Source organism: Trichomonas vaginalis, chromosome V (genome assembly GCF_026262505.1).
Source record: "Trichomonas vaginalis G3 chromosome V, whole genome shotgun sequence".
Taxonomy (NCBI): Eukaryota; Parabasalia; order Trichomonadida; family Trichomonadidae; genus Trichomonas; species Trichomonas vaginalis.
In genome coordinates this window covers 14,780,637-14,794,431 of record NC_067207.1, presented here as the reverse complement: position 1 = coordinate 14,794,431, position 13,795 = coordinate 14,780,637, and the positions used below count along the sequence as shown (strand labels likewise).

At 32.0% G+C, this 13,795-nt stretch overlaps 9 protein-coding genes across 9 annotated transcripts; 5 read left to right on the top strand and 4 right to left on the bottom strand.

The window, feature by feature from the left end:
• Window positions 1–338: 338 nt before the first annotated feature.
• Window positions 339–2,856, top strand: TVAGG3_0337460 (N-terminal C2 in EEIG1 and EHBP1 proteins family; the record flags this gene model as incomplete). Its single annotated transcript, XM_001324142.1, has 1 exon — window positions 974–2,803. One exon carries the CDS (start codon window positions 974–976, stop codon window positions 2,801–2,803), a length of 1,830 nt encoding a protein of 609 aa, XP_001324177.1.
• Window positions 2,857–2,878: 22 nt separating this feature from the next.
• Window positions 2,879–3,636, bottom strand: TVAGG3_0337450 (uncharacterized protein; the record flags this gene model as incomplete). The annotated part of the gene is made up of 1 exon (XM_001324143.1): window positions 2,919–3,608. One exon carries the CDS (start codon window positions 3,606–3,608, stop codon window positions 2,919–2,921), a length of 690 nt encoding a protein of 229 aa, XP_001324178.1.
• A 587-nt stretch (window positions 3,637–4,223) lies between these two features.
• On the top strand, window positions 4,224–5,205 carry TVAGG3_0337440 (uncharacterized protein; the record flags this gene model as incomplete). Its single annotated transcript, XM_001324144.1, has 1 exon — window positions 4,224–4,841. The coding sequence occupies one exon, from the start codon at window positions 4,224–4,226 to the stop codon at window positions 4,839–4,841; it is 618 nt and encodes a 205-aa protein (XP_001324179.1).
• Window positions 5,206–6,055: 850 nt separating this feature from the next.
• On the bottom strand, window positions 6,056–6,319 carry TVAGG3_0337430 (uncharacterized protein; the record flags this gene model as incomplete). The annotated part of the gene is made up of 1 exon (XM_001324145.1): window positions 6,056–6,319. One exon carries the CDS (start codon window positions 6,317–6,319, stop codon window positions 6,056–6,058), a length of 264 nt encoding a protein of 87 aa, XP_001324180.1.
• Window positions 6,320–6,356: 37 nt separating this feature from the next.
• Window positions 6,357–7,698, top strand: TVAGG3_0337420 (lectin, mannose-binding, 1 family; the record flags this gene model as incomplete). The annotated part of the gene is made up of 1 exon (XM_001324146.1): window positions 6,360–7,655. The coding sequence occupies one exon, from the start codon at window positions 6,360–6,362 to the stop codon at window positions 7,653–7,655; it is 1,296 nt and encodes a 431-aa protein (XP_001324181.1).
• A 2,057-nt stretch (window positions 7,699–9,755) lies between these two features.
• TVAGG3_0337410 (acetylation-dependent protein binding) lies at window positions 9,756–10,312 on the top strand (the record flags this gene model as incomplete). The annotated part of the gene is made up of 1 exon (XM_001324147.2): window positions 9,761–10,288. The coding sequence occupies one exon, from the start codon at window positions 9,761–9,763 to the stop codon at window positions 10,286–10,288; it is 528 nt and encodes a 175-aa protein (XP_001324182.1).
• Window positions 10,313–10,348: 36 nt separating this feature from the next.
• On the bottom strand, window positions 10,349–11,477 carry TVAGG3_0337400 (STKc MAK like domain-containing protein; the record flags this gene model as incomplete). The annotated part of the gene is made up of 1 exon (XM_001324148.1): window positions 10,378–11,457. One exon carries the CDS (start codon window positions 11,455–11,457, stop codon window positions 10,378–10,380), a length of 1,080 nt encoding a protein of 359 aa, XP_001324183.1.
• Window positions 11,478–11,623: 146 nt separating this feature from the next.
• Window positions 11,624–11,836, top strand: TVAGG3_0337390 (uncharacterized protein; the record flags this gene model as incomplete). Its single annotated transcript, XM_001324149.1, has 1 exon — window positions 11,624–11,836. One exon carries the CDS (start codon window positions 11,624–11,626, stop codon window positions 11,834–11,836), a length of 213 nt encoding a protein of 70 aa, XP_001324184.1.
• Window positions 11,837–12,210: 374 nt separating this feature from the next.
• TVAGG3_0337380 (guanine nucleotide exchange c9orf72 family) lies at window positions 12,211–13,785 on the bottom strand (the record flags this gene model as incomplete). The annotated part of the gene is made up of 1 exon (XM_001324150.1): window positions 12,242–13,480. The coding sequence occupies one exon, from the start codon at window positions 13,478–13,480 to the stop codon at window positions 12,242–12,244; it is 1,239 nt and encodes a 412-aa protein (XP_001324185.1).
• Between the last annotated feature and the right edge of the window lie 10 nt (window positions 13,786–13,795).

The following is a 13,795-nucleotide window of genomic DNA, read 5'->3' as shown; positions in this document are numbered from 1 at the left end:
TTAAATTACATATAATATTTTTATTTGATTTTTGGGTTCATCTGAACTATTTTAAAAATTTGACCAATATTTAAAAAAAATTAATTAAAAAAAATGAGAAAATTGAAATAAATCTTGTGTAAATGTTGGTTATTAAAGAAATGATTTATTTTCTATGAATATCAATCGGTTCGTTGATAAATATTTACAGTCGGTAATTCAAAGAAATATTTACAAAATTGAAAACTATTGAAAAATTTTAATTTTCTATTATTAAATTAAAGTCTAGGCTTCAAGATGTTATACAATTGATAAAATATAAAATTGAAATTAAAAAAAAATATTTAAAATGTTTTCAGCTCTAATATTCAGGTCATTACAAGGAATTCATCAGCAAAATCCCGACTCACACAAAATAAACGAAACATGGTCCCGGTATTTTGATGAAGAGTATAACATTTTTTAAAGAAAATATGTTTGTATCTGATTTAACCGAGCTATCGAACAAAAATTATTATTTTAAAAGTGTTCAATTTATATACTTCACAGGGACAATATTGAATGCGTTAAAACCAGATTCTCAAATTTTATTATATCTTGTTTCATTTAGTAATATTTATGGTAATTCTGATTCAATAGTAAAATGCAACTGCAAAGCGTTTGTGAAACACCATGTTAATTGCCTTAGAATAAAAAATGCGCAATATATATATATTTAACACATTTACATCTTCAAAAGAAACATCCGACCTATGCTCAATTTGCAATGTTGAAAGTGTTGAAACATTACTCACTACGCCATCCCAGACTTTGAGTATGCGTACAATTAATATAACAGATTTAATTGATTGTTCGTCTATATTAGAAACGACTTGCTGTTTAGGACTTTTTTCCGGATCTCGCAAAGACCCTCTGTCGATACACAACCATTCCTTTCTTTGGTATCAAACTCTTTTTTTTTTATGTAAACTTTTGAATAAAAAAATTATAAAAAATGAGTAAAAGCAAAGTTCAATCGTTAAAATGTTATTGTATTCTTCATATTGAAAGCATCAAGTTTGAGAAAGACATCAAATTTCCTGTTTTCATTCGTGTCGCACGCGTTAGAAAGAGCGGAATCTTCGAAAGAGTTGCATTCAACTCAGAAACAAACTATTCGATGTTAGATGCAAACTTAGTCGCACAGTTTGATTGTGAGTTTATCATTCCTATCACTCTGTACCAAAAAGAAGGCCACAAACTCGAAAAAAAGATTCTTGACATTGAAATATTTTCATTAGATAAAAATCAAGGACAAAACTGCATTTCGAAAGTTCGTATGGACATTGCAAATCTAACAGACCCGCGATCTACAGCGCGCCAAACTTCAAATTTCCAAACAAACAAATTCGGAACTGCTCAGCTTAATTTCAGACTTTGCGTATTACCAATTGATGAATTCCCTAATGGAAAACCACAATCCTACTTCAGTTTCGTTACAATTCGATCCGTAAAGCCAATTATTGAAGAAGTTGAATCGATGTCATCAACCGCTCCAGATTTAGATGAAACGCAAGGCTTAGATACATCTACAGCAGATACGATTGTTTTTGACAATTCTTTTCATCATTTAAATGCAAATGGACTTCAAGGCCATATGACGCTTTCTTCGTTCACGAAAGAGATCGCAATGAAGAAAGCAAAGCCAGTAAAACATTCTGAGAGCAGTTCCAGAAAGAAAAGCAACAGAAAACAAATTCAAAAATTTTATCAACAAAGAATACAAGAAGTACAAGATAAAAAAGCTGAGGAAGAAGCTCCACAAGAAAAGCCAGCGGCTGAAAGCATTACTTTCCTTGATGCTGCTGATGAAAAACAAATAAATTTAATAAATGCGCAAAAACCATTAATTGCACAGATAAACTTCGATCAATGTTTAACAGCATTTGCTGTACAATGCTTTAATTGCTTAGTTACACCTCAATCCCGTCAAAAAGATTATTCAAAAGATTTAATCAGCGTCATACAAGAATATCACATCATGGAGAATCCCATGATAACTCCTGAGGTATTTGAATATATCCATAAGCCATTTTACGATACAATTAACTTCGCATTGTCAAAAGACCACTCAATTCCATCAATTTTCGGAATCTTCGCAACCGCCATCAATTACGGACTTTTACTATCAGATACGTGTGCCGATTACACGAAAGCCCATCAAATTGTATTAGATCATATCCAACAAATTATTATGAACATTGTTTCGTTTTTAATTACTACTCTTATGTCCCATCTCGTTCTTGCGATCATGGGTGATGGGTTTGATGCCTTGGATCGTGAATCTTTGTCGAATGTTACTCAATCAATTCGAATTTTTTCACAATTATCCAAATCTTTCAACATCCCAGAGGTCATTGTCCAAGGTGTTGTCATTGACTGCTGCCATCAGTTCGACGCGATGTTGTTTAACTTAATTATTGAAACTGCTGACGAATATACTGATGCAAAGCTTGATATATTGGTCAATCACATTAAAGAAATACAAAAAGTGTTTGATTGTCTATCAAGTAACTTCACAACTGCTTTTACAATCATATTAGGATTTATTACAACGGCGAAAGCTCTTATTTCTGGCATTGAGCGCAAGAGGATCATTCCTTCGCCATTGCTGAGAAGTATAGCTGAGAGATGTTCGCCCCTTCAGCTTCCAGCCGGAGTTAAATTGGAAGATCTCGGACCAGTTGTCCCTAGAGATGAATTGAGAAAGGAAAAGCCAAGCCCTAAGTATACATTTACTTTTGAAAGCCTGTTTACGGATTCTGCAACAGGAAACTTCGATTAATTTAATTATTTTATTTTTTGTTTGTTTTTTATTAATAAAAAATAGCTATCTCGAAATAATTGTTTTGAATATGATAGTTATAACAATATTTTTTACTAATAGTAAAATTATAAAATTATTTTTCAGGATTTTCTTGAACTTTTTGAGTTTGGTTTGCTGTAATAGCTTGTTGTTGTAGTTGTGCCTGTTTTTCATTGTATTGTTGCAGTTCAGTTTCGAGTTTTGCGATCAAATCTTCAACTTCTTTTTCCTCTTTTGATTTTTCGATAGGTTTATAGCTTTTTATTAAGCTATTAATTTCATTAAGAAAGGCAGTTGTATCCTGGGACAACTGTGTACAGCAAGAAATATATAACATTAAGAAACATGGTAAAAATACATTTGAATCTGTATTAAACTTCTGGAATTGTTCAACAAATGCGAGTAGATCTTTCTTCTCTTTCTCGATATTCTCTGGAGTTTCTTCATCTCTAACACTTTTAATATCATTTTGATATTCAGAGAATCTATCTGATAGAACTGCATATTTATTTTCGAGATCTGAAATTGTGGCTAATTGTGGAGATAATTTCTTTAAAAATCCAACGAATGAGCTTGCAAATTTAACTCCCGATTTAATAAATCCATTATATATGGGATGAAGTTCTTTTGGAGAACTTTTTGCGAATTGTAGTAATGCTTTTGAAAAATATTCTTGAATATCGCTAGACATTGTCAATAATGTGTCATTATGCTTTTTGATAAGACGTTCGCATTGATCAATGTGATCTTTACTTGGAAGAGGAGGTGTAACACTTCTAAACATTAACAGAACCTAAAATTTTTGATCACCCCCTCTTTAAATATTGTTTCTTGAAATTAGCCTGTGATGCACATGTAGTTCATAGAAATAAAATAAAATATTGGAAAAAATCATTCAATCATTTTAATTTCCTCAAATAAAAAATCTCTGACCAAATTAATATATAACTTAGTATGCCCAATGGTTATCTAGTTGGACTTCATCAAACTCAATGATTCTCTTATAAATCTGACAGCGAATATAAATATTTCGAAAACCAATGATCTTGAGAAGATATTTTCACTTCACTGCGAATATATATAAATACTCGATTAAATTTAAAGCCAAATTTCTATTGAAAAGATCAAATATGATTAAAATAAATTATTACATGTGTTAATCATTTTTATAATAGCTTGCAGAATTGAATATTTTTCAGAATTTCGAATTGAATATCGATCAAAAATATTTTTGAATAGATCTGACAATTTGCCATCATTCAAAATTATAAGTGATCAGGTATAAAGAGTTGACAAATGATAATATATAATTATCCTTAGGATATGTTAAAATCAAATGTCAGAACTGACAGACAATTGATAAAAATTTGATAATCTTTCAAAAATATCATTTTTTATAATGCTAGCTTTGGCTTTTCTTGCCTCGTCTAGAACACTGCATCGTTCAATTGTCAGACGTCCACAATACATATCATATGGCACAATAAAACCAGTTCACCCACCACATTATCACTTCAATGGAGAAGAAGATGACGATGATGACAACTTCCCAATTTGGCCATTAATCCGCCCTGTTGTCTCAGAAATCGGAAAGAAGGCCGCTGCATCTGCTGCTGCTCAAGGAATTGTTTCCGGTGCAAAAGGACTCTATCACTCCATCTTTGGACAAGAAGCTGAATCCAATAGATTTTACCCATACCCTCTCTATCACTTCAATGGAGAAGAAGATGACGATGATGACAACTTCCCAATTTGGCCAATAATTCGCCCTGCTGTTACAACAATTGGAAAGGAAGCTCTTAAGTCTGCTGCTGCTCAAGGAATCGTTGAAGGAGCAAAGGGCATCTATCATCACTTCTTTGGACAAGAAGCTGAATCCAATAGATTTTACCCATACCCTCTCTATCACTTCAATGGAGAAGAAGATGACGATGATGACAACTTCCCAATTTGGCCAATAATTCGCCCTGCTGTTACAACAATTGGAAAGGAAGCTCTTAAGTCTGCTGCTGCTTAAGGAATCGTTGAAGGAGCAAAAGGAATCTATCACTCCATCTTTGGACAAGAAGCTGAATCCAATAGATTTTACCCATACCCTCTCTATCACTTCAATGGAGAAGAAGATGACGATGATGACAACTTCCCAATTTGGCCATTAATCCGCCCTGTTGTCTCAGAAATCGGAAAGAAGGCCGCTGCATCTGCTGCTGCTCAAGGAATTGTTTCCGGTGCAAAAGGACTCTATCACTCCATTTTTGGACAAGAAGCTGAAGCTAATGCGAGATATCCTTATCCTATGATAAGACCATACTGGACAGCTCACTAAAAAAATCAAATGATTTTTTTTCATCAATCATCTTTGAAATCAATTTAAAAAATTGATTTATCTTAATTTGTGTGCGAGCATTTTTTAATATTTCTATTGATTTATACAGCTAACATATGAAGAATAGGAATATCATTTCATAATTCTTCAAAAACGATGTATTATAATCATCAGAATTGGTTGTTTGAATTTTTATTGTAAAAATACTTTCTTGTCACCAAATATAGAATTGCATATACACCAAAAAAGAAAAACAATATTCATTTATGTAATTAAACGAGTATAGTCATATATTTAACCACAGACATTGCTATTCTGTCCCTTAATTTCCAAGTTCAAATTCGCAGAAAAAATCACAAAATTGAAAAAGTATAAATTTGATATAAAAATTAGAAAAAGCAAGAAATTTTGAAATTATAAACATGATTTATAATTGTAGTGGGTGCTAAAATACTGTATTATACCTTTATAAAATTGTATACAAAAGATAATAAAAATCTAATAATTGACAAATAAGAGATCCATTTGTAAATTTTTTATTTTTTCAATAATTTAAACTATTTCTTTCAAGATTATGATGAAATCTACTTTTGAACGTAAAATTACATCAGGGAATGCATAGTAAGAGATCATTGTTCATTCGGAATTTAATCACAAACAAGGAAGTCAAATGCTTTTCAAAAGCTGACTTGAATTTCAATAGATAAACACACAGGTATTCATGAAATTCATGAAAACAATAAAATTCACAAGATAAATTATTAACACATATATAGGTTACAAGATTCAAATTCATAAACATTCATATTTACAAACAAGTACAAAATTATAAATTAATTATTTCTAAATTTTCTGTAGCATTGTAATAATTGATATAACAAAAGCAATACTATACAACCAAACAACTAAAATTGAATTTCAGGTTCGATATTATCTGTAATTATTGGAACTTCAATTTCTTCTTCATAGTCGTCACTACTTGGATCACCCTTAACTAACAAATCGGATTTCTTTTGCTTCTCTTGAGTAAATCTTTTGAGAAATGAAAAATAGTGACCATAATATGTGAAAAATGTATATAATGCAACGTACACCAAGCATATGAAGACACCATCTTGTATGAAGTAAGCAATTGGTGGAGGAATTGGGAATTCTTCTTTTTCCTCCATAAATAGATGTCACTTTTACAAAATTTGACAATTTGTCAAAATGTTTTCATTGCTATTTATTCATACTCTTCAAGAAGCACAACCTTTATACAACCTTGTACCGCCAATGCAATTAACCGATATTAACGAAATTGGTAATTGGACAATTCGAGGAACAACTACTGTCTTGAAAAACGCAATTCGCTTAACATGCCCAGTTAAATCCAGTTTCGGCAGTGTCTGCCAAAGAGTACCAACATTATTCAAAGAATGGTCGGCTGAAATTGAATTAAGAGCCTACGGAGGCGAACAACCTGGCCATGGAATTTGGTTTTTCTATACAGAAGAAGTTTGTCCATCATTTGCATTGAAATTCACAGGTTTCGCTCTTTGGGTAAATACTACATCTACAGATGAAGAAGGATATTCTCAAGTTTACTTCGCAAAGAACAATGGCTCCAATTTAGAACTCAGATCTCTCAAACCAGTCGGCAAAGTTAGATTCCGGGGCGAAGATCGCAAGCCTCTCCGCATCCAAATGTCCAAACGCTTCGATACTTTAACTGTTGACGCAACAAAAGACATAGTCATGGAAAGAATCCTTACAGAGAACGTTTCTGATATTCCAGACTACGGATATTTCTCAGTTTCAGCAGTTACATTACAGAATTCTGATAACAATGACTTGCTTTCCTTCAGATTATACTCTATGTCACCTGTAGATCATCCAAACAAGACATTTAACTACTCAGCAGTTAACAGAAAGTACATAGAAGATGATGTCAAGGAACGCCGTGAATTAAAACGAAAGCGCCGCCTGAAAATGCCTTTAATGGGAAATTTCACACAAAAACTTAAAGAACTCAACGCAACACTTAACGGAAAACAGAACGAAAACTTGAGAGATGCAATTAAAATCATAAACGAAGCTTACAATCGCGGTCTTGAAACAATTACAGTTCAATACCTCGAAGAATACATACAAAGGTCAATTGAACAGACAATTGACTCAGCTTTATCTCAAATAGAACTCGCTGCGAACCAATATAGTGAAACTCAACAAGATATCGACAATCTTTGGTCATCTTTGAAATCTCAGCTTACTGAGATGGCCATTGAAGAGAAAACATCTATGGCTACACTACAATCAGAGATTATTTTGATTGCAAAACAATTGAATTTTTCAAAAATTGATCCAGAGAAAATTCAACAGAATCTGAACAATGAATCATCTTACATAGATGATGGACCACATTCTCACATACTTTTGATTATCTCTGTTATTGAATTAGTCGCTTATGTGATATTCTTTATTTACAAGCGCCAGAAGACTAATGACTTCAAGAAATACGATTAAACTGTTATTAATAAATCATTCATAAAAATTTACTTTCATATTATTTTTTATCATTTTTTTTCTTATAAATGTGTTTTATTTCAATGTGACTAATTAATCAAAAACATAGCTTAACTGTATTAAAACTTATTTTGAATCAATAAATTCGAAATATCTTATTTGGTAGAATCAAAGGTACAGACACTTTTTTTCTGACCGGATTTACGCCATATACTCAAGAGCATAGATTGCATATATACCATATATACTAAATTTGTCGTATGAAGAAAATTGGTCTTGCCAATTTTGTGATATATTAATCTAGAATTTAATTAGAAGATATAAGTTAATAATGCATATGCTAATGCTCTGCATCATTTTTGTAGCTTGAGTAATGCATAAATATATCATTCTTCAAAAGATTCTGTGAAATTTTGTTTCAATTTGTTAACAATAATGAAGTATCAGTAGTTATTTCTACAGGAATTCAATAACATATGGTGAATAACTAATAATAAATCCTAAATTTATGCTTGAAAAACGAGATCAGAAAATATTTCTTTAAAAAATTGATATTATCGTTTTATAGCAATCCTATCGTAATATGCTAATGTGTTGAATCTGATTTCTTAAGTAAAGTAGGCTCAAAAATGCTTTGAATACATGATATTGAATCGAAATACTCATTGTTAAAAGGAATGTATAACTTTTAGAGATAAAATTATAACCGAATCATCAAGTATACTCTAATCATATATAAAAATCTGTCTTTGCTTTAAGTTTAAATTCCAAAAAAATTTCAAAAAATGAAAAATAAAATGAAGAAATACAATTTTTATTACAAAATCCCAAAATTGTGATTTTTTTGGAAAAATGAATGTGTTTTATAATTGATGTTGATGCAAAATATTTCTTTATGTTCCTGAAAAACGTCGATATTTCTTGAATGCAAAATTTAATTTTAAAAAAACTAACAATTTCTTAACAAAAGAAGAACTATTTGTGGTCAAAATCCAAAAACAGATAGATTACCGAAAAAAATAAACATAAAATATTTATATTTATTAAATACAATTATTTCGAAGATACTACTTGAATTTTATGTAACTCAAAAGTAATCTTCTTCTTGTAGGAGTAAAACAAGTTACAAGTAATAAAAATTCAGAATTTTAATTGCTGGTTGTGCGTTTGCACTAATATTTATTTGATAACTGTATGCCGTTAATTATGATAACAGCTAATTTACCAGTCAACTATTGGGTAATGTCGATTTTTGATGAAATGCAATCCGTTTCTAAAAATTGGCAAGACGGATTTTTTTCATTTTCTACGTACTTATTATATATTTGTATGTGATTCATCCCCATGATTTTCAAAGAGAAAGCGCGGTCTCAAAAATATTTTATAAATTTAATTTTTTATGGTAGAGATTTTCCGATAGGGTTATAAGTGTTTTCGAATTTTAGTAATCTTGGCTGATCAAATGATGAGAAAATTGATAGGTTGCAAAAAATCAAAATATGTTCTTTTTTGCAAAGTTTAGTTCATGCAACAAACATTGCATTCTCTTAAGAGTATGCTAATGCTTTGCTTGCTCTAAAATCTTGGTGATATTCAAAGGGTATTACGAGTTGTGAAGCTAACAAATGCCCCTTGATTTTTTAGAATTTAAGGTTAAAAACTGTCCGTACCTTTTTAGAATCACACCTATTGGAAATAACAATAATGAAAATAGATAAATTTCAATATACACTTTCAGCATTAATCCAATTTTAATATCATATTTCTTTTGCATTAAGTTGAAATAGTATAAAGTTGAGTGTTATGCTGAACGTATTACTCATATATCGTATCTGCTCTAGTTATTCACCTAGTTGTCATATCATGTTGTTGAAATGATTTCAACTATATGTTATTAATAATAATTCATGAATTAAACAGAATCACTCTGATCAGTTGCTCAGTTACTATAAAATTCACATTGTCTCATGACTCATTATGCCTAATAAATTTCAGATATTTCGAAACTTTAGCTAAATGTTTTAGAATCTGAAATTTGAAACATCCTAAACATGAAACATTCAAGGAATTATTTGCCATTTTTGCTAAAATTTCTTCACAAAAAAATGGCGCTGACTGATTATCAGCGTGAAAAATGCATAAAATTAATAGATACTCTTGTTACATGGGAGGTATGCCATCCATTTGTTAAGATGGTAGATCCTGAGCTTGATGGTGCTCCAGAATATTTCACTTACGTTAAAGAACCAACATCATTAACAAATATCAAAGAAAAATTAACAAATAATCAATACAAAGATATAGACGCATTAAAACACGATGTTGATTTGATTTATCTCAACTCAAAAACATACAATGGCGAAGAAGCTTATTATACATTGATGGCTTTTGAAGCAAGAAATTGGTTTTTCAAGAAAATAGAGCATTTACCTAGTACAGTCGAAGAAGATTGGCTATATAAAATTAATAAACTCACAGCCAAATTTTATGATGCAATTTGTCATCCGCCTTCCGATTTAGATACATCAACCAAACCACCTATGGTTGAAGTCAAACAAGAATCTCCACAACCTTACCATGCAAAAGGCAAAGGAAAAGGCAAAACACAAGGAAAAACTATATCTTTTATCTAAATTTTTGTATGGAATTTCATATATTTTCTGTATTTCAGATTATTTTTGTTACGAAAAGTAAATTTTATATTATTACAATTTACAGTTTTCTAAAGATTCTCGAAAATATCATCGAAGGAAGGATCTTTCAATTCTTCTTCCTCTTCTTGTACGAGCCTGCGTGGAGGAATCTGTGCTGGCCCTTTGGAGAAGTCTGTAACGTGAACTTTGATAGATTCATCCTCTTTCATCTTCTTATTTTCATCAACTTTCTCAACTGACGTGAAAACCTTTGGAGGAGTCTTTGGAGTCATCTTTGATATTGGTTCCATCGGTCCATTGAACCAAGGATGCTGTAATGCCTTTGAAGCGCTTGGCCTCTTTGCTGGATCGTATTGGAGCATTTCTGTAAGTAATTCGATAGCTTCTGGTGAAGCGTTAGGTATGATTGTGTGCAACGGCGTTGGTGCAAATGATGGCAAGCGAATGTTAAGTCTCTGAGCGAGTTTAGCTCCATCAGGCCAGTTTCCTGGTCCTGGTGTTCCTAAGACGGAGCATATCTTGAAGAGCTGATCAGTCTCTGACGTACCTTGGAACAATGGTTTGGAGGTAAAAAGCTCGGCCATGATGCAACCAGCTGCCCAAATGTCAACTGGTGAGTTGTAGAATTGATGGCGAAGTACAATTTCTGGAGCTCTGTACCATCTAGTAGAAACGTATTCAGTATAAGGAGGCTTGCTTCTGATTTCTCTTGCAAGACCAAAATCACATATCTTAAGGGTATCGCCATCCCACAAGAGATTCTCTGGCTTCATATCACGATGGAAGAAGCCGCATCGATGAACATATTGCAAACCGAGAAGGATTTGCTTCATACAAAAGCGTACTTGAGCTTCACTAAATGGTCCGTCATGGTCTCGGATTGATTTGTACATTGAACCATGGAGTAATTCGAAAACCAAAAATAAATGTTCTTCTTCCCTGAAAACTTCAAGCAAGCGAACGACATTTTGGTGTTTAATTTTTCGTAATGATGTGACTTCCTTTAATTGGCAGCATTCTTCCCAAGATGTATATCTTTGTTTCATTTTCTTGATGGCTACAAGCTGTCCAGTCTCTCTATTCTTGCACTTAAGGACTGTTCCGAATGCACCATCGCCTACAACCTCGATTGTCTCGTAGTTTTTCATGTAAGTATTTTTTTTTGAAATGTTTACATACTTTTGATAATTCAGAATTAAAAAATGCAGTAAAAATTAATAAAGAACTAATTTGTATCACTTTTTTAATCGCAAAGAATTGAAATAACCAATGGTCACTTTTCATACCAATTCATCGCAAAAGTGACATTGAAAAATGAATCCATATTATAGAATGCCACCTCCTTTACCAAATCAGCCACCTTTACGAGTAACTACAAAGGATATGGGTAGAACACTCGGAATTCCTGACGCTCCGGAAAATTTACAAATAATTGCTGATAATATTCCTAAAGATTTAACAATTGAAGAAGCATCAATAGTTGCAGAAGATATATTAAGGAGTATGGCAAATAAACCTGAAGAATAATAAAATTTATTCTTCGATATTAACATTTCATTTTGTTCGCATTCAATTGATACCATATTTTCATCATCGCTTATTTTCTTGATAATGGGATCAGTCAATATTTTGGAAATTTTTCAACAATTTGTATTGGTCAATGCAAATACGTCATATATATGATCGATCTTTGCATAAGATATCATACTATCATTTTTGCAACCTTTTCTATTCAGAAAAAACATAAAAATAGTAAAAATTACCAATTTCTATTTTAAATTTTCTTTAATTACTGATTTTCTTGTAAAGAAATCTGGTAAACATAGATCAGAATCATGTTGTTTGTGATTTATTTGAGAGAAAAGTAAAAATTAATAAAAAAATTCTATATTTTAAAATAACAAAACAAAAAGAAAATAAAAGAATAAGATTTCAAACTGCAATGAGCATCTTTGTAATAACAGCATGGCATCCTGTATAAACAGAAGAAGATATCTTCGGATCAAACGCTGTAGCAACTCCAACAGCCATCTTAAGGTCATCATCATCCATATCTAGTGTCTTATTCATCAATCTGACGTGATCAGGACCAAGGAACATCTGTTGTTTCTCATTCATCAATGCTTCACTCATTTTGATGATTGCGAGGCTTTGATGGACTATTTCGGATAATCTGATCGCGCAAAGACTACTTCTGATGGAAGAATCTGCAGCGAAAATTTCTTTGACGCTTTCGCTTGCCCATTTACTTGTTTCTGCAACAATCTTGGGTCTGTACTTCGCCATGATCGCGCTTTGCTTCTTTGAGGCTTCAGAAGCTCCAGATGGTAAAGATACCAAATGAATTTGACGTAATTGGACTCTTGTTTGACGCTGCGAATCCCAATCAGGACTTTGCTTGACTGTATGCGATTTTAATGATACAAAAGTCCATGGGCGCTGATATAAAGCAAGATCTGCAAGAGGAATGTCTTTTTGAGGCTTCACGCATTGTAAGAAGAGTCCTTGGACTATGGAATCTCTTATTTCAGTTGAAGAAAGTTCTAATTGATAAGGTAACATAAAATGAGATAAAAATGTCAAAAGAGGAGCGGCCTGCTTCTCATTTGAGCATTCAATGATAGTAGTCATTTGAGTAGAAAGATGACTTGTTAAAACAGTACTGAAAAATTCGTATTCATCAGGTTTGATTTCGACTATTTCTGGTAATGGGTTACAAATTTGAGAATTCATTAACATGTCATTAGATTTGAATATTTGCATAATGAAATCGTCAGATTTTTCAAGATGTTTTTGATTTTTCAATTTTGAGTGCAAATGAAGGGCAATAGTACCTACAGCTTCTGTAATATTATCTTGGATGAATGGTTTAGCTTCTATTGCAAGTGAATTCACGAAAATAGCAAAAGTATAAAAGATTGAATTATCTGACTGAGATTGAGAGAATGAAGAGGCAAAAACATGCATTTTCTTACTCTGAAACTCTAAATTGGACAATGGAAATCTTGTGAAATGTCCTTGTGGTTGGTCATTTGCATTTGATAAAATTATCGAAACAATTTCTTTGATTTCATCATCATTACCTTCACAAACATTGTTCCACTTCCTAATGATATTGATTTCTCCCTCTTTGGAAAAGGAGCCAAGCGCTGCAAACTTAATACACTCCATTCTACCGGGGTAAAAAGTGACAAGTTCGAAATTTTGTTTCAATTCTTTGATACTTTGATGACACACTTAATTTTCGAATAAGAATGCGATATGTCTGCTTACAAATCACTACGTTTGGGATATTGATGCTATCACTATGCTTTTATTTCCGAAATCTGAGAAATAATTCCGAATCAAATCATAATAACAAAATAATGCAGCACAACACTTCAATTAAGGGTTTCGTTTTGCGAAAAAAACGTACAATACGCAATTTCGCTAAAAAAACATTTAGCTAGCAATTTCGACCTTTGACTCCACTCAAGACGTCACTTT